The 19,319-nt window shown below is 27.1% G+C and overlaps 3 protein-coding genes across 5 annotated transcripts in view; 2 read left to right on the top strand and 1 right to left on the bottom strand.

Annotated features, from left to right (window-relative positions):
* Positions 1 to 12,249, top strand: part of LOC141536217 (putative phosphorylase b kinase regulatory subunit beta) — a 112,443-nt gene extending 100,194 nt beyond the window's left edge. The window contains exons 2-19 of one of the 3 annotated variants that reach the window (XM_074256581.1): positions 5,815 to 6,208; positions 6,302 to 6,411; positions 7,085 to 7,220; positions 7,322 to 7,529; positions 7,630 to 7,986; positions 8,067 to 8,264; positions 8,727 to 8,865; positions 8,935 to 9,215; positions 9,370 to 9,384; positions 9,685 to 9,915; positions 9,993 to 10,296; positions 10,389 to 10,531; positions 10,607 to 10,739; positions 10,805 to 10,947; positions 11,055 to 11,257; positions 11,354 to 11,491; positions 11,582 to 11,822; positions 11,885 to 12,249. In XM_074256581.1, coding sequence (XP_074112682.1) covers positions 6,171 to 6,208; positions 6,302 to 6,411; positions 7,085 to 7,220; positions 7,322 to 7,529; positions 7,630 to 7,986; positions 8,067 to 8,264; positions 8,727 to 8,865; positions 8,935 to 9,215; positions 9,370 to 9,384; positions 9,685 to 9,915; positions 9,993 to 10,296; positions 10,389 to 10,531; positions 10,607 to 10,739; positions 10,805 to 10,947; positions 11,055 to 11,257; positions 11,354 to 11,491; positions 11,582 to 11,822; positions 11,885 to 12,172 — 3,306 coding nt within the window. In that variant the 5' untranslated portion in view covers positions 5,815 to 6,170 and the 3' untranslated portion in view covers positions 12,173 to 12,249. Of the gene's footprint in view, positions 1 to 5,814; positions 6,209 to 6,301; positions 6,412 to 7,084; positions 7,221 to 7,321; positions 7,530 to 7,629; positions 7,987 to 8,066; positions 8,265 to 8,726; positions 8,866 to 8,934; positions 9,216 to 9,369; positions 9,385 to 9,684; positions 9,916 to 9,992; positions 10,297 to 10,388; positions 10,532 to 10,606; positions 10,740 to 10,804; positions 10,948 to 11,054; positions 11,258 to 11,353; positions 11,492 to 11,581; positions 11,823 to 11,884 lie in introns of those variants that run through there. The other 2 variants (XM_074256582.1, XM_074256583.1) reach the window with 2 other exon arrangements.
* Positions 667 to 3,049, top strand: LOC141535985 (uncharacterized). Its single transcript, XM_074256180.1, has 4 exons — positions 667 to 677; positions 758 to 1,054; positions 1,609 to 1,814; positions 2,221 to 3,049. Exons 1-4 carry the CDS (start codon positions 667 to 669, stop codon positions 2,685 to 2,687), a joined length of 981 nt encoding a protein of 326 aa, XP_074112281.1. The 3' UTR covers positions 2,688 to 3,049.
* A 516-nt stretch (positions 12,250 to 12,765) lies between the features above and the next one.
* LOC141536220 (pre-mRNA-splicing factor CWC25 homolog) lies at positions 12,766 to 18,723 on the bottom strand. The gene is made up of 5 exons (XM_074256591.1): positions 18,432 to 18,723; positions 17,754 to 18,093; positions 14,059 to 14,222; positions 13,707 to 13,975; positions 12,766 to 13,214 (listed from the first exon to the last, which is right to left on the bottom strand). The coding sequence occupies exons 1-5, from the start codon at positions 18,447 to 18,449 to the stop codon at positions 13,100 to 13,102; spliced, it is 906 nt and encodes a 301-aa protein (XP_074112692.1). The 5' UTR covers positions 18,450 to 18,723; the 3' UTR covers positions 12,766 to 13,099.
* Between the last annotated feature and the right edge of the window lie 596 nt (positions 18,724 to 19,319).

Raw genomic sequence — 19,319 nt, 5'->3', positions numbered from 1 at the left:
CTAAATCAAAATCTATTGTTTGGAATCATTTTTCTGAATATCTTGACGACAAACAAATTTTACACGGGAAATGTAAATACTGTGGCATTACTTACGTTTCTAATGCTAAGCGTATGGAAATCCATTTAACTAAATGTAATAAGTGTCCAGATGCAATAAAAGAAAGTTATGTAGCAGCTAAAAATTGTAATAGTTCTTTGTTAAAGGTATGAGCAAGTAAATTTATACAATAATTTGTTTATTATTAACAGTCAAAATATAAACATTGAACAATTTTCACTTCTAAATTATTATACTCAAATATTAATAATACTGAAGTTAATAGACATTAGAAATTTTTTTAGAATTTTTAATAATTAAATTATTATGAAAAAATTTAATAAAAAAATTCCACATGTAAAAATTAAAGAAAATTATCAGTGAAAATTTTTAGAAGCACTTTTAGTGTTATAATTGATTTGTTATAAGAATTGAAAAAATTAACAGCTGTCAGCTAACTTCAGTATCGTAAATATTATATGTAAATTATCAGAGTTAATTTTTTTAAATTATAACTCATCATCATCAATAATTAATTTTATTTTACAGGATCTTTCATCAAAAAAAAACAAGTCAAAGCAACTTGAATAACTTTATTGACAAAATTCCAATTGAGAAAAAGATAAAATGGATAAAATGTTAGCTCGTACTGTATATTCAAGCTGCTCACCTTTCAGACTGGTTGAAAATGATTATTTGAAAAATTTTTAAAACTCAGTTCACCTGGATACATCCCACCATCTAAGGATCAATTATCTGGTAGACTTCTAGATGAAGAGTATCAATTATTGAAATCTGTCATGAAGAACAAATTAGAGAATGCAAATTCGTTGACAATCTTATCTGATGGCTGGACAGACATTAATCGTTGTTCGATTATAAATATCGTATTTATGGCACCCGAACCAATCTTTTATAAAGCAATTGATGCTAGTTCAGAATCGCATACTGGAACCTTTATAGCTGGAATCCTCAGTACGGCTATTGAAGAAGTAGGACCGCACAAAGTCCATGCGTTGGTCACAGACAATGCAAAAATATGAAAGCTGCTTGGGGTATTTTAGAAAATGATTATCCTCATTTAATTACTTTTGGATGCGTTGCCCATGGCCTGAATTTATTAGTTAAAGATGTCCTTTCGTTGACAGAAATAGAAGAAATAATTGATAAATCAAAGAAAATCATCAAATTTTTTCTAAATCATACTTTGCTTTATTCCGTATTAAAGGACACACAACGTCAAAAACTAATAAAGTACTACATTTATTGCTACCTATTGATACGCGCTGGGGTTCATATAATTCAAGTTTAAACAGTCTACTCCGTATTAAAGAATCGTTGCAGATAGCAACTTTTGATAAAAACGTGTCAAAAATGATTACTGAAGAAATGCGTCAAGATATCAGAGACGATAGTTACTTTTGGCCAATGGTGCAAAATGTTCATGATTTGATTGAAATTCCCTGTTCAGTTATTAAATGTTTGGAAGGAGAATATCCAACACTATTGAATTTATCCAAAAATTGACTGATATGTACGGAGATTTTATTGAAAAATCATATTTTCTAGAAGAAAAAGTCAAAGCTACGTTGAAGACAAGTACTTGGATCGCAAAGATTTTATCTCCCATCCGGTACATTTTGCAGCGCATTTGTTGAACCCTCAACTCTTCAATTGCCCATTGGTTGAAGCTGATAAAATCGAAGCAGTTAATTTCATTGAAAAATTCGCAGAAAATTTAGAGCTCAATAGTCAACAAGTTATTACAGATTTAGGTAAGATGAACAGAATAAATATTATGAATTTTTACAATTAATAATAAAATAAATAATACATCTAAATCTTTCACTTAAGAATTATTTTAATATTATAAATTATGTATAATAAATATTAAAATTCACATAATTAAAAAAATTTCTAACAATTTTTAAAAGAAAAAAAAATTGTACTGATTTTAAATTCATTTCCAAATAAAAAAAAAATTTAACGATAACTCTTGGTGAATTTTCAATGAGGTTGGTTATTCTAATTAAACAAAATCAAATATTTTTATAAACAATAGAAATTAGCAGTACCAAAATTAGATATTTTATTCTAAAATACAATCTATGAAGTTAAACGTAAATATTTATTCTCAGATTAATTTAAAGTTAATTAGCTAATATAGTGAAATTCTTTTAGGTGACTATTGCACTCAACAAGCAGTTTGGAGCAACAAGTCTCTTTGGACTGAAAGTAAAATATCCAATTCAATAACTTGGTGGAAATTATATTTTTCGAATCGGGATCTCGCGAAATTAGCTGTGATAATATTAAATATTCCGGCTACATCAGCTGCTTGTGAAAGAAACTGGAGTGTCTTTGGGAATATAAAAACAAAGAAGCGTAATCGTTTAAGCGTTGAGAAGACCGAGAAGTTAGTGTTTGTGAAGTCTAACTTATGTTTGTTGGATGATGATTGTTTACTGCAAGCCAGTAACAACAATATACCAATAGCTGAGATCTCAAATGCATCTGAAACTGTAGTAATTGATTCAACAATCGACCAGGACTTGGATGACGTCGAGGAACCTGAATATTTGAATCTTGAAGAAATTATGGACTGGGAAGTTGATGAAAATTGTAACATTGAAATGATAAGTGGATAGATATTTGTTAGAATCCGAATTATAATATCTTAATGACAAAGTATTATTAGTATAAAAAAATTATTATTATAAAATTTATTTATAATAATAATTATATTTAATTATTTATAATTATAGTTCTAATCAAAAAAGTGTGATAATTAAAAAAAAATAGTTGCCTTCGAATATTAAGGTTGTTATAAAAATAGAATTTTTATGACTATTATTTATGGTTTAATACAAATTAAAAAGTCATTAACATAGTACAAGATATTTATAATTAGTAATTGTTAAAAAGTAATCGATATAGTACAAAATATTTTTAATCTACACTGATAGAAGGATTTGTTTATAGTTAAAAATATTTATTAATATTTAACAAATCATTTATTAGAGACCACTTTTTAGTCCTTAACAAATATTTCTTAGTATTTAAAAAGATTTATTAATATTTAATAAATGAATATCAGATTTATTAAATACAAACAAATCATTTTAAATACTAAGAAATATTTGTTTAATACTAAAAATTGGTCTCTAATAAATGATTCGTTAACTATTAACAAATATCTTTTGATACAAATAAATCCTTCTATTAGTGTACATAGTTTAATCAAAAACTTGTGATAATTTAAAGTAAATAATTGTCTTCGCATACTAAAATTGTAATATTTACAAAAAAATTTGATTATTAAAAATATTATTTATGATTTAATTTACATTAATAATCGATGTATTGTGAAGAATTTATAATTAATTATAGTTTTAAGCAAAACTGTGTGATAATTAAAAAAGAATAATGAGATGAAGTACCCAATAGCTGCTTACAAACCAGTACCAGCTCACTGTGTATTTGTATATCTATATTTACAAATGCAGATATACAAATACATGAAGTGAGCAAGTATTGGTTCGTGAGCAGCTACTGGGTACTTTACCTTAGTTGCTTGTGTATACCAAAATTGTTATGGAAATTTTACATTCAATTATTATAAATATTTCTTACGATTTAATTCATATTCCAAAGTCATTAATATAGTATAAAATATTTTTAATCTACATAATTTTAATAATTTTAATCAAGAACGTGTGATAATTAAAAGAAAACAATTGTCTTCGTATACTAAAATTGTAATATTTTCAAATTCGATTATTACAAATTAACGCCCCAAATTGGGAACGTTACACAAATATTATTTATGATTTCATTCATATTAAATAGTCATTAATGTATTTTTAATATATTTTAACTATCTACATAGTTATTCGACAACGTGTAATAATTTAACATAAATAATACTTGCTTTTAAATCATTGCAATTGTTCATATAAATATTATTATTTGTTAAAAGATTAAATTGTCATCTTAAGGATTACAATAAAAAACTGATTAAAAAATTAATTAGAGCTTGTAATTGAAATGATTTTCAAAATTGAATATATTATTATCAATATTAATATTAAGGTGACTAAATTTTAACAATTACCAACTTATCAATAACAATAAACATTAATGTTAATTAAAAATTTAATCAAATTATCATCGGAAAATTTTGTAAATGTTTGTATTGAATGACAAGTTACGAATAAATGTTTTTTCTATTTGTAATATTTTAATTTTTTATCTGCTCTGTTTTGTATTTAGATTTTATTATTTTTGAATAAGTGTTTTAAGTATTATTTATTCAATTCAATTATAATAAAAATCATAGAAATTGAAAAGTCAGTAAAAAAATAATGTTAATATTTCTTTATTTTATTAATACTCGAAAAGCGTAAAAATTAATACTACATCCAGTTTATGATACGAAAATTCATGATTTTATTTATCACAAAATTTATATTTTTTCCTAAAAAAAAACTGACCGCGAAGTTTCGAACCCTGGTCGCGTAGGCGTGCATACATAGACGTTGCCACTTTAGCTGCATCTTGATGCGAGAATATATTAGTAATTAAGTATAAAATCTGCATTCAACAAGTTTTATACGTAGTCGTTATTAATATTATTTAACAATATTCAACTTTTAACCGTTGATTATTTATTATCTAAATTAATAATTAGAATATTGAAAAATTGCAGAATTTTTTAAATATTTATTTTAAGTACAATCTATCAACTTGACATTTTCAAGTAAATTTATTATTAGTTGACTATACACATTTTCAGTCATGCTTGCAACGCTACCACGTGATAATGAAGAACTACTTTGGTTAATTATCCAGTAAAATATTGATGGTAAGTTGGTAAAGTAAGTAAAATATATATTTCACCGGTAAATTCTCTTCCCTAAGTATAACGTTAGAAAGTTTCGCTTTTGTCAATAGTGCTACGTCTGCCTAAATCTGCTTGATATACATTGGAAACGAAGAATTTACATAATTTAAGCAATCCTCTTCGAGAAGGTTACTCTTTGTATATGTATCTGAAATTTAATGAAACTTTATCGAAAAGGGGTTTATTGAAAAAATACAACTTTAATTTACTGATATTTTAGTTCTCATGACATCAAATTTAACTGTCACTTCACAATTGTTTTAATTTTTTTTAACAAATGAATTATAGCAAAAAAAATTATTAAAAAAATTGACTTGTAGAAATTTAAATAAATTAAAAATGCAATTTTTTAAAAATAATTTTATAGAACAAATTTTTTTGTTAAAAAAAATTAAAAAATTATCAAGTGACAGTTAACTTTAATGTCATTTAGTTTTCCAGAAAAAATTTTAATGCACATCGGAATTGATCTCAATGTATTTAAGATGAATCTGTCAAAAAAAAAAAACTCTCAAGTCTCTTTCTGGTTATTTAGTGCCAATTTTTCAACTGAGATTTATAAATTAACTATTTACAGTACAACCTGGTTATAAGTTATATTTCTTTCTCTCTCCTACTTATATGAAATATTTCATATATAGATTTAACTGCCATGAGAGTGAGTAGATCATCCGATGTAACTTATAACCAGGTTATACTGTATGTACAATTATACAAGAGTGCGTAGACGCACGCGCGGGTACGCACGCGAGTTCATGTATGTGTGTATATACCCTGATAGCCACCTTACCTGTAACTTACTGTCAAACTACGTCCGCAATTTGAAGCTAACTTGACGGAAAGAGTTGGTAAAGCAAGCGATTAACTATTAGTTACCTATAACTTACTCTGCAAACAGACGTCAAGACTTGCTGTACAAGTATTTCTGTCAAATTGTAATAAAGTTGAACGGAAATTTAACTACAAGTTTGATTGTTAACTTGTATTCAAGTTTCGGCCGTAGATTTCCGTCAATTTGCTTACAACTGTTGTCATGTAAAAAATTACCGCTAACTCGATGTCAAGTTAACCGTAACTGCTAGAAGCCAACTACTTACTGAGAAAGCGCTGGCTATCAGGGTAAATAAAGAAGAATAAAAAAAGTTAATCATGAAATTTCTTATGACCAGCAGTAGATTACTATAACCTTGATAAATATTCTAAATATTTTTGAAGGAACGCAATTACAATGACATCGATTGAGGCTTCTCCAATAAATACCAAAAAGTATAAAAATTTATTAATCTATTATAACTTTAATTATAGCTTTAATTGAAGGTAATATTAAAAACAATTATGCTAATCACTTTTTTTTTCAAGGTCATTCCATACTCGACAAGGCAGTGTTTATGATTTTGACATTGATATGTTTTTAAAAATTTCAAATTACGAAGACACAGTTAAACAATTAGATTTTTACTATGGGATAAGTAAGTGTCATCATTTTGTTTTTATAATCTTATATTTTAATCTTACTTTTAATAATCTTATTTCAAATTTAAATGGAAACAATATATATTTCTTCCTATGTTGATTAGACTTATCCTAAAACTTTACTCTAAATTATCCTCTCTAAAGTTTTCTTAAAATTTTTAGAGTATCTAATTTACTTTTTACATCTCAGTTACATTTTAACGATAACTTAATCTAAAAAAAAACTTATCAAACCTTCGAATTCTTAATTCTAATTTTTCTTTTTCGTAAAACGACATCTAAATCTAATTAATCTTGATTTTTTCATAGTATCAATTTTTAAAATAATATTTTTGAATTGGTTGGTAGATTATAAAAAGACTAAAAGTTTTTGTAGAATTTGACATCTGTAAATTTTTTGAAACTTTTTTTCGAAAAAGTCATCCAAAGATAAAATGACAAGATGTTATCTAGTTTATATTTGAAAAACTATCGGCTTTTCGAAAAAAATTAAAAATTGTTTTCAATACGGTAAAAAAATATTTTATTTTAATCGAAACCAATCGGAGTTCAAAAGTGATCGAATTGGCTTAGAATCACCTATGTATTACTGAGAATTGTATCTTTTTTAACTTTGAAATGTATTAATTATTTTTTAAAAATTGTTAAAATTTATTATGTTTGGATCAGTAAAACGACAAATTCTACGCTATCAAAGTTGCATTACTGGCTTATTCCCACAAGTATCAAACGACAAAACAGTTGGAAGTGTTAGAGAAAGTATTTATTGTGCTGCTTCGATTTGGAGTTTATACCAAGCATATAGGTACTTGATTTATTGAATCATAAAAATACTTTGTCTAGATATTATTGCGTGATTTCAATTTATAGTAAAATAATTTTTTCAAATTTATTATCTTTTTACAGGCGTATTGATGATGACAGAGGTAAATCTCATGACCTAGGTCAATCTGCAGTAAAGTGCATGAGAGGTATATTGGAATGTTGGATAAGACAATCTGATCGAATTGAAAAGTTCAAATTAAATCAATGCAATAAACATGCTTTACACTGTAAATTTCATTTAAATACTGGAAAGGAAATTTTTAATGATGAAAATTATTTTCACTTACAAGTAAGTAAATTTAATATTAATTAATCTAATGTTGAATTGGTTGATCAGAATAATAATATGGTACAAGTATTCATGTATAGATTAATATTTTAACTTACAGATTGATGTTGTTTCTCTGTATTTAATATTTTTAGTACAAATTATATCATCTGGTTTACAAATAATCTATACACAAGATGAAGTAGCATTTGTACAAAATCTTGTATATTATGTAGAAAGAGCATATAGAACACCAGATTATGGAATGTGGGAAAGAGGAAGTCGTTATAATGATGGGACTCCTGAAATTCACGCAAGCTCTATCGGAATGGCTAAAAGTGCGTTGGAAGCAATCAATGGATGTAATCTTTTTGGTGAAAAAGGTGCTTCCTGGTCTGTCATATACGTCGATATTGATGCTCATAATCGTAACAGGAGCATTTTCGAAACAATGCTTCCAAGAGAATCTACTTCAAAAGTAAAGAAAGAAATTATTATTTAAAATTATAAACAAAACTTTTTAACTCTTCGAAATCGTAGCATCTTTTTTCTGTTTAGAGTGTCGATGCAGCTCTACTGCCAACTATTTCATTTCCTGCTTTTGCTACACATGAAGAAGTTTTATTCAATGAAACAAAAAACAACATAACTAAAAAATTGAAAGGATCTCATGGTTTTAAACGATTTAGCCGTGATGGTTATAAAACAGTAATTGAGGACAGTAAACGCCGGTTTTATAAGTCTGGTGAAATTAAGGTAAAAATGTTAGTTTTATTGAATTCACTGAAATTGTTTTGAACTTTCAATTTAGTAAAATTTGGCTTTTCAATACTTAGCTTATTTCAAGTAATTTTAACACACATGGCATTAAAATTTTCAAATATGTTTTTTCAAAGTAACTTTGATACTTCTTAGTTAGTTGATATTCGGAATACCTACGCTTGGAAATCAACGTCGAATTCTGGACAATAGGTCAAAATTATAAATGATTTGTTTAAAAGATATCAGTATCTGAAAATTCTTCAAGAAAATTTTTTTTCTGGAAAATTTTCACGCAAAATATCAGAATAGATTATGTTCTTGATCATTTAGAATAAGTTGCTACATACCAGCAATAAATTATATAAATTTGCAATAACCATTAAAAAACCAAAACACTAAATATTTTCAGTAACTAAATTTAAGTTTATTAGTAATACGGTGAATTGTTTAATTTAGGAATTTGATAAAATTGAATGTGAATGGCCATTGTTTTATATATTCATGATAATTGATGGAGTTTTTAAATCAATGCCTGAACAAGTTGAAGAGTATAGTAATTTATTGAAGAAGCTAATACATAAAAATGCATTTGGTGGTAAAATATATTTTTTTTTAATTATTACAATTATTTAGTGTATGTAAATGTTTTTTATGTCACTTTGAGATCCTGTAATTCCAATGTATTACTATGTACCTGACAAAAGCATCGAAATGGAAAGACAAGATCCTGGAAGTACATATCGTGTATCAAGTATTGAAGGAAGTAGTGTTAAATCTTCGAGTAATGAAGAAGACGGCACTTTATTCTTGTGGAATCAAGCAATGTTCATTATAGCTCAATTACTTACATTAGGACTCTTGCATATTAATGAATTGGATCCAATTCGTCGTTATCTTCCATCATATAACAGACCTCGTCGCGCAGGCAGATATTCTGCTTTCCAGGTTAGTTACCCTTTTTTAAAATTTTTTATTTATTAAAATATAATTATTCAATCAATATAGTTATCAATATTGAAATATTCTGTTGATAACATTACATTATTTAAAGTATCGAATCATACAGATTTAAAAAAAAAAATTTTTTAACTTCATGCAGGCAAAACCTACCATTGTAAGTAAATTTTAGTTATTGATTATGAAATGTTAAATTTAATTTAGAATTCGTTCTATTACTTTTTTGTATATAATTTAAAATGTTAAGTATATGCTTAGTTAATATTTCTTTTGAATGGCAACAATAATGATTCGTTCGATGTGATCATTTTTATTTCATGATTTTTGTTTGTTTTTTATTTACCGATATTGTAAATTTGTGTAAACTTTATTGCTTAAATTTTTGCATGGCCATTAACATTCTTCATCAAATTACATTTTTTTTTATTCGATAATTGTTGAAAAATTTTTACTTTAGGGTACTCATACAGATTTAGTGGTACAAATAGTTTTAATTGCTGAATCAATGCGACTGCAAGCTATGATGGCTACTTATGGAATACAAACTCAAACACCCCACGAAGTTGAACCTGTCCGAATTTTATCTTCATTGCAGCTAATAAAAGTCTATCAAAAGCTTGGAATTAATAAAAAATTAAATCTTCAAGGTAGACCGGCAAGACCTATCGGATCTTTAGGAACAAGCAAAGTATATAAAAAATTTTTTTAATTGTAAACGGATCAATTAATAATTAAAAAATATTACCAAATGATAAATCGATGTAGGTATATCGAGTTTGTGGAATGACTGTATTGTGCTACCCATTAATATTCGAAGTATCACAATTTTATTTGTACCGTGACATGGCTTTATTAATTGACGATATTAAAACAGAACTTCGATTCGTTGGAAAATATTGGAGACTTTCAGGACGTCCAACTGTTTGTTTGTTGATTCGTGAAGAACATATGAGGGATCCCCATTTCAAAGAGATGCTTGATCTTTTTGCAATGCTTAAAAAAGGATTTTGTGATAGTACTAAAGTACGAATTGGTCGATTGCAAAATCTTATCTCGTCATCATGCATAGGTATTTTTTTTATTTTTATTTAATAAGATATTTGATCAGTTGAAATTTATTATCATTATTATTATTATTATTATTATTATTGTTATTATTAGAGCATCTGGATTTTGTGAATTCAATGGAAACTGATATTGAACTTGCTCAATTCAAACAACTAAAACATGAATATATTGGCTATCAAAGTCTCACGGATGTACCAAGAACATTGTCACATTCTGCAGAAACGCGAGATTGTACTGTAAGTTACTAACATTGTAAACTAAAATAAATTTACTGATGTAAAAAAAATTAAATAAAATGTTTATGATTTTAGACGTTATCCAAAGAGCCTACTCATACCATTCTCGATGAAATACGAAATGTTGATGGTCTCTTTGCGAAATGCCAACTCTATGGAATTATATTAAAGAGAGAGGGTAATGATTATAAAATCAACGGAATATCAGGTAATAAAAAATAATATTGATTGTTCAAATCAGCCAAAAATTAAAAATCAATAATTATGATGCAGTCGAAGATCATCTAAAGGCATTGTATCAACAAGCTGGTAGTTTGAGATATTGGATGGCAGTGCGTTATTGCAGTAGCTTATTGAATCATACTGTTGACAGTATCAGTCCGTTTATAACTGGAGTCCTTGTAAAAGGAAAGCAGGTGATTTAGAATTAACGATTCATTCAATTGTTATTAATAGATCGATTAATAATATATTTTATAATCATATAATTCATATTAATTTTGAAAAAATAATCTATAAACAGATTACTGTTGGTGTTATTGGTCAAAAAGAAACTGTTTTTGATAAACCTATGACACCTGGTGAAATACAATCGGTAATGTATTCAACAATTCAACCATACAATATTGTACAAGCTGTTCTTCAACAAGAAGTATTATTATACTGTGGGCGGTTAATTGGCACAAATCCTGCTATGTTCAAAGGAATTCTTAAAATTCGTATAGGGTACTTTTTTTTATCTAGTTTAATTTTAGTGATAGGAATCGACTTTTCCATCATAAGTATTGATGACTATAATTAAGTATATAAAAATATTTTTAGGTGGGTTTTAGAAGCTATGAGACTTTATCTTGAATTAACTAACAAAAATTCTAAAGTTATAGAAAATTATAGCCCATATGAAATTCGACAAATTTTAATAAAAGTGTTGACTGTTAAAGATTGGGCTACTACTGAAAAGTATAAATAATTTTTTATCATTATTTGAAATTTTTTACTGGCATGCATTGTGAAATGAGTTAAAAAAATTTTTTTTTCTTTTTCAAACAGTTTATCTGTAATTATGCGAAGGAAAATTGAAGGAAGCTTATGTAAAGTTCCCGTACATTTTTATAATCAAGTATGGGAAGTTTTGACAAGATGTCCTGGTGGTATTAGAGTTAATGGGCAAGAACTACCGCAGCAACCAACCTTATCTACTATGACACGTTCAGAATTGACATTCGCTTTGCTCGTAGAATCAATTCTTCACCACATACAGTTGCCTGAGTATCGTCAAATAGTAGTTGAGGTAAAGAATTTTAAAAATTATTTTAAACTATTGTTATTTATTAATTATTAAAATTATTTTAGCTGTTGAATATTGTATCAACTATTTTATTACGGAATCCGGAGTTGAGTTTTAATCAACAAGTAGATTTAAATAAATTAATTGAAGATGGATTTGTTATGTACTGTAAGGATAATGAATTAGAAACAACCGATATGGTTTCATTTTTTGCTGCTCATTATTCAGTCACTACTGGATATCTTGCTAGATCAGTTGTGAATAATCTTTTAACAGGAGGTTGTATGACTACAACAAATATTGATTCACCAAGTCTTGTGGATGAACCTCAAGAAATGTGCAACGTTACATAATGTTTATCAACAAAATAATTATATTATTCTTTATATAGTATGTGTGTTGTTTGAATAAAATTATATTTTGTGCCATATAGAGATCTATATTAATAAACAAAGAGATTTTTTTTTCGTAATATTTCTTGATGAAAAAAACAGACTATCAGAAAGAACACTAATACCTTAAAGTGCAACGAGTTTTTAGAGTTTTAATATGTAATTTATAATTAGTTTGTTACTGATTTGTAGTTTATTTTTTTTTTTTTAATTAAGAACATGGTAAGTTTTAAAAATCGTATCGTTTGAATATCCAACTTAATATGTCTGTAAAGTTAGCATTGACCGACATTATTAATTATTTCTCAGAATCTAATCAAGTAACAAAATTCTAATTAAAGCAACTAATTAACAACAAATTTATCATCACAAATAAATTATTTTGCTTGAATAATGACAGAGATACTCATGGTCAATGCTGGGTAAGTCAATGCCAGCTTTAAATACGTCAATTTAATATGGTAACTTCGTGATTTTTTTCTGAATTTTTTCGCAAGTTAAAAATTTTACTAATTTTTTCCATCAACGTCATAAAAATCACTACATCCAAATGATTTAACATATTCATATTTAAATTTTATTTAACAGGTTTCAACAAATCATTTCGATTTCCGAACGGTTTATCCTATTTGAACACGGACAGAAAAGAATAGAACTTATTCTTATGTAGAATGATAACCATTACCATTTAACATAGGAATAAGTTCTATTCTTTTCTATCCGTGAATGCAGTATCAATGTACAAATTCATTTTTTTTTTTTTCCCAAAAATGACAGGGAATTATAATATATTCATATACATCTTATTTAGGTAATAAATATTTTACGTGAATAAAGCATAATTTTTCTTTAAAAAGATGATGTTCATCTTTTGAATACATGAGAATGCTATCGTTTAGCAAAATTTGTATCCATAGTACGATTAGATCGTTGGATGTTGTTTATATTTGACCTTATTCTTGAAGCGACGGTTCCTTCTTCTGCTGCTTTAGCTAGTTGATTTCTGAATTTAAAAAAAATTATAAATTAAAAAAAAGTGAACGATTGGGTTTAATCAAGAAAAAAATAAAATAGAAAAACTAGTAGAAAATGTCGACGTTAGAATTGGTTTTTTTTGTGATTGAAAATGAATTATTATTTGATACACCACTCACTAACAAAGAAACTTGAAGTTTCAACATATGCCCGCAAAATGAAGTTAGAGTGATTGCAGATTTGTAAAATTTTTTTTTATACATTGTAAGTCTCTGAACGACGCATAAAATTTACGGATAAAAATACTCTAATAGTTTTAAATTCTATGACAGACTCCATAATTGTAACTTAAAGTTTTAATAAGACGAGTGATATGAAAAAATGTAATTTATGGCATTGTATTAAATACGATTTTAGGTTGTCTTCGTTTCACTCAGACAGTCAATACTTGCTCTCTTCTTAATTCGTCGCATACGGTAGTATACCTTTTAAAAAAATTTTTTTATCAATAAATAGTTACCTTATAAAATCATTGTCGTAGCTTTTTTCAGAAGGCTCTAATTTATCTTGTTCTTTGTAACGTTTGATATTTTTTTTACGTTCTTTGTCACGCCAAGAGGCATTAGCCATCATCTCTTTTAATCGTTTTAATTTTTCTTTATCGGAAAGTATTACTTTCTTCTGAGATTGACGTCTATCTTTATATCTGACTGATCTATCTGAATCTTTATTACTCTTAGATGATTTACGATGGGATGACGACGAACTTGACTTGTTACTTATACTATTCTGTAATTTTAATAATTTTTTATTTTATGCGATTTGAAATTTCAAATAATTCAGTAGATAATTAAATAAAGAATTATGCATACCACAAGTTCTTGTAATTTTTTTAGTTTTACTGGATTTTGTAAAAGTTTACTTCTTGATTCCATTTCTTTTTTTTTAATAGCAAACAATGGATCCTCCTGTAACTTTTTTGCGAGATCAACTTGCTCATTTCCCGATAAAAATCTTAGTGATGGTGGTGCACAGTCTTAGGAAAAAAAAAAGTTAAATTTATTTATTAAGCAAAATATTAAACAGTTTACGGTTGACACTCGAAGGTGACGGACGTATCACTGGTATAGCGAATTGTCGTGATAGTGATAGTGTTAATTAGTATATATTGAGTTTACTCAGTTCATAGTGACTACTGTACATTATACCTCTGTGTCCATTACAAGTGTCTTCAGCTAAGTGCCCGGATTACCATTAACCCTTCATCAATCTACTCTTTTCCACGAGAAGAGTAGTATCAAAAAATGGAATCCCAACAGAAAAGATCATATGCCACAGCAACAGAACATCCCACCAAAGAACAAGCCATCATAATCGAGGCTGTTGATAAAGTACCAATAGTTGAATACTGCAAGGAAATCGGAAACAAAATTGGGCCAATAAACGTAAAGTATGTATCAAAAATTTCACGCAACAGAATTTGTATTTATGTCTTAAGTAGCGAATTAGCACAAAAACTAATCAACACTGACAAGTACATTTACATTCAAAACAACAGACTACCGATAAGACCTCTATTCTCAAAAAATAAGAGGATTACTATTCCTAATGTCTAGCCATTTATCCCAAATGACATCATCAACCAAGTTTTGCGAAGTACAATAAGTAATATTAAACCTATGTCGGGTATTCTGTCACTTCGACTGCCCTGAAAATATCGAGAAGGAGGAAACCAATTTAAACAACGATCAAGTAATTGCAAATAAAAAATTTCCGGAGTTAATAAAAAAGTAGTTGATAATAAATTAGGAAAGCAAAAATTAAGCCCAACAGAATTAGCGGATAAGGTAACGATAACAGAACCTCAAACATCAACTTCGTCAACAACCATCCCCGATAATGACCAATCAATGCAACTTGATGAATCCCCCGAGTCTCAAAAAACAGCAAAACAAACGATTACACTCTGATATCGAATCAAGCCCTTGTATAATTGGTAACGAAAATGCACCATTCATAACACCATCGGGCACTATCAGTATACCAAAACGACCAATCAATGCAAAAAGAAAGAAAGAAAACAAAGAAAAACAAATCCGATGAAAACTCGAAAGACCAACTAATACTAAACGAGCTTGAAAGTGAAATAATTAACAATGCACACAAATATCCACCCTTCTATCTACAGCTATGTAACTTCGTGGACAAAGTAATTAATAAAATTCATCCGAAAACAGTAGCAGCAGCCATACTGGGCGTATGTCCACTGCCCCAATGGACCTGTCCAAGTACCTGAGTGACCAGAAGAACCTTCAGGAAGTGATAAAAACATTAAAGTCGCAAAAAATTTTCACAAAAATATAATCTAGTTTTAATTTCTAAATTCCAGTTCAAATATTTAACTATTATATTGTTTCACCAGTTATATGGTTCAAAATTTTCATGCATGTATAATTGCTTATAAATATTCATTTTATTCTTTTCTAGGTTTTCTTGTAATATTATTTATAATTATAAGTTAAGTGATAAGTAAAAATCACTAAACATTGACACTTTATGAATTTACCTGAATTATTAGAAATCATAAATTCAAATACTATGTATCCAGTATTATCGCTAAAATAATAGACAAATATTATAGTAGCGTAATAAATTAAATGTCTAAACAGTAACTTACATCAATTTGCTTCTCGTTATTAAATTAATAGATTGTGATGTTGTGAAAAAATGCATCATGTGTCTTTATATGTATAAAATGGAATTAAGAAGATATTAATTATAATGATTTGTTTTAAAAAAATATTTATATTATAGGCAACGTAATGTTATTACTGAAGTCTCTTATTACTAACTTACTTCATTATTAAAACAAAAAATAAAATTTAATATCATAACCTTAATGTATTTAGCAGAGCTCTTAGTAAAATGACATTACAATACTACTAGGAATGAAACATATGATACTTCCTCAATATTATATCAACTGGAAAAGAATATTAATTTATTTTGTGAAGATTTAATAAGATAAGAATTTTTTGGCTTAATTATTAATATTTAAAGTCTTCAATTTTTATTCACAATATTTCTTTCAGAATAGATAAATTTTTGGAATATCCCTATCCTTTTTAATTAAAGAGAATTATTAATAATAATCATATATTTATTGAATTAAGAAACCTCACATAGTTGCTTACGAGTAAGTACCGTATTCAATTAATTAATTATAGTATTAATAAATAGATAAATAGATAATTATTGAACCAAATTATTGGGATAAATATATCAGTAAATACATAGAATCATCTGTTAATCCTTGGGTGTAGCGAAGTATATAAATTTATTATAGAATTTTTAATTTTAAATTCTAATTATTAGTTCAAAATGTATTAATGAAACTTAGAAGTCAGATTTCATGTAACAAAAAATAAATAATTAATATTAGCAGACGGGTCAACTACGGTGCATAGTGGTCAAACGATTGGATCAACTGATCAATTGCTAGAATTTATAATTAATTAAAAATTCATAATTTAAAAAAATATTTAAAGTTTAAAATATTAAATTTATATGTTCTTTCCCTATACTACATTATAGCGACCACTTGGATCACTTTAAAATGGTATTATAGTTCACAATCTTAATATTTCATTTGTAACTTGTTTATTCAAAACATTTTCGTAATAGTAATTAAAGAAAATTATTCAAATTTACTTTCCAGCTGTTTTTCTGAAATTTTTGAAAAAAAATCACATAAAATTCTCGATAATCATTATCTTGTCATTTGTATAATAATGAAAGTTATTGAAATTCTTATTATTGTAATCTAATGGTACTATGACAATTTATTATGTAATCTGGGCCTAAAATTACCAATCTTAGACGCCATAAGACTCTTCATTATTATACAGTTACATAAATCCGTAAATCAAAACTAACTCATGCGATTGAACCTATGTCGAAATCAGAGAATTGATACTCGAAAGATATATGCGTCCCTCTTCTAAGAAATGACCAAGTATCATTTTTATCTTGACTTTCAAAAATCGAGTTTTCGTTAGATTTTGATTCTCTGAGGCACTAGGAACCTATGTTGAGTATAATATGTTTGCGTATATGTGTGTGTTTTTTTGACTTTCCGCTAAAAAAAATTGAAAATTAAAAAAAATTCGGGAAGTTATTGGTTTTACCCCGTTTTGCGAAAATCGAGTTTTTATCAGATCTCAACGATTTGAGGTCCTAGGAAGCTGTCCTGACTATTCCTGCGATGGTGTCCGTGCCGTTGTGTGTGTGTGTGTGTGTGTGTGTGTGTGTGTAAGCAGCCTGACCGATCGAAATCAGTTTGACTCGAGTCAAAAGAGTTTCATCAAACTTAGACTTCTAATACTATTCGAATCTATTTGGTTCAGTATTCTTATAAAAATAACTTATCAAGTGATAAAAATAACTTTAACATTGTTTATAATCTCGAAGTCGTTTATGACCATGCTGTTTATGCGACTATTAAATAAACAAATAAAAAAAAAAAAATATTAAAATTACCGCAATATTATGATTTTTAAAAACATACCATATTCTATATGATTGCTTGGTAATTTATTGCGCTCTAAATTTTTTTCCGCTAGAGCAAATTGTTCAAAAGTTTTATCAATTTTTTTTCCGATTAAATAATCCTCACGACTAATAGATTGCTGGGGTCCTTTATACATCCAATCAAGTTTCTTATCATTTTTTTTTTCAATAGTTCCTTGTTCCATTGCATATTTTGTCAAGTCTTCTTTGTCACGTTCTAATTCTATATCTCTTTTCAATTCGGCAATTTTTTTTTTCTCTTGATTGTCTTGTTGTTGGGCTTTCCAAACTTTTTCCATATTTTTCATTGTCGAGGGATGCCATGATTTTTTTAAATTCTAAAATTCAATTTCAATGTTACAAGATTGTTATTCTAATACTTTCATACCACAATTGAAATAAAAAATTTTAGCACTATTATCATGAATAAATTTACATATAAATAAATATACATGACACTGAAATTAACAGACACTTGACAATTTTTTTGTTTTTTTTTTTTTTGAGAAATATATTAGGTCTAGAAAATTATTTTTATAAAATTGCATTTATAATTTTTCAGAGCTTCTAAAGATGAAAATTTTTCAATGATTTTTTTTTTAGTATAATTTATTTATTAAAAAAATTCTAAAAATTATCAGATGTCTCTTAATTTCAGTATCATAAATATACTTACCAGATCTCCACCTCCCATTTTCAAAGATTGTTTAATAATTCAATCCTATAATAATCCACTTTTACAATTATTATTATAAATTATAATTTAGATTTAGATGGAAAATATGATGAAAACATATCATGTAAGCATTCAGTTTGCAAACTATTCGTAACGTGATTGGTCTAATATATCATAAGCATAAAAATATATGCAAAGTTTATGGTCAGGCGCGTGCGCAAATTAAATTCTAGTATCGTAAAAGATGAGAAACATAAACGTAAAAACTAAAACAAATACCAAAAATAGATAAACAATCAAATGTGACTATCAAAAGACTTCAATAAATAAACGGGCACATTTAGCCACAAAAAATGCCGCCAACGTGAGTGTTATATCCGATGACATGATAGATGTCGTTTATACATTACGCGGTGAATTTACTTTAATTTGAATTATTTGATTTAATTTATAATAAGTAATAAATAATGCATTTTGCTATATAGAGCTCAAAAAATTGTTGTAGCACATAAATTAAAGCATAGCAATCTCTTTAAACAAAAAATGATCAAAACTAACTTAGTCAACATTTGCCAGAACTATAAAAGAACTCGAACAAGCTTGCTCATATTACTCCCCAACTAAATCTTTGTAAAAACTATTAAAAAGAAAAGCCATGTGTTAAATGTCCTTCAAGGGTTTTGTTAGTTACATACACATTTCCGTTAAATACTTTCAAGAGGTCCTAAATTATGAAGAGAATTCATCCACAACGTTTTTTTTTTCAACAAGAATCAATTTTTTATAACCTAATTCTTTAATTGTATCGACAAAAAATTTTTTGGTGGGACTGTTGCTGTTGATGGTCAGGTCTTTTTAATCTTATTGTATTAGAATTAAATTGACATT

The sequence above is a fragment of the Cotesia typhae genome, unplaced genomic scaffold (genome assembly GCF_013202065.1).
Source record: "Cotesia typhae breed Kobodo isofemale line unplaced genomic scaffold, CoteBio_Ctyphae scaffold_152, whole genome shotgun sequence".
Classification (NCBI taxonomy): domain Eukaryota; kingdom Metazoa; phylum Arthropoda; class Insecta; order Hymenoptera; family Braconidae; genus Cotesia; species Cotesia typhae.
Note: the sequence above shows the minus strand (reverse complement) of the source record. Positions and strands in the feature narration are given on the sequence as shown.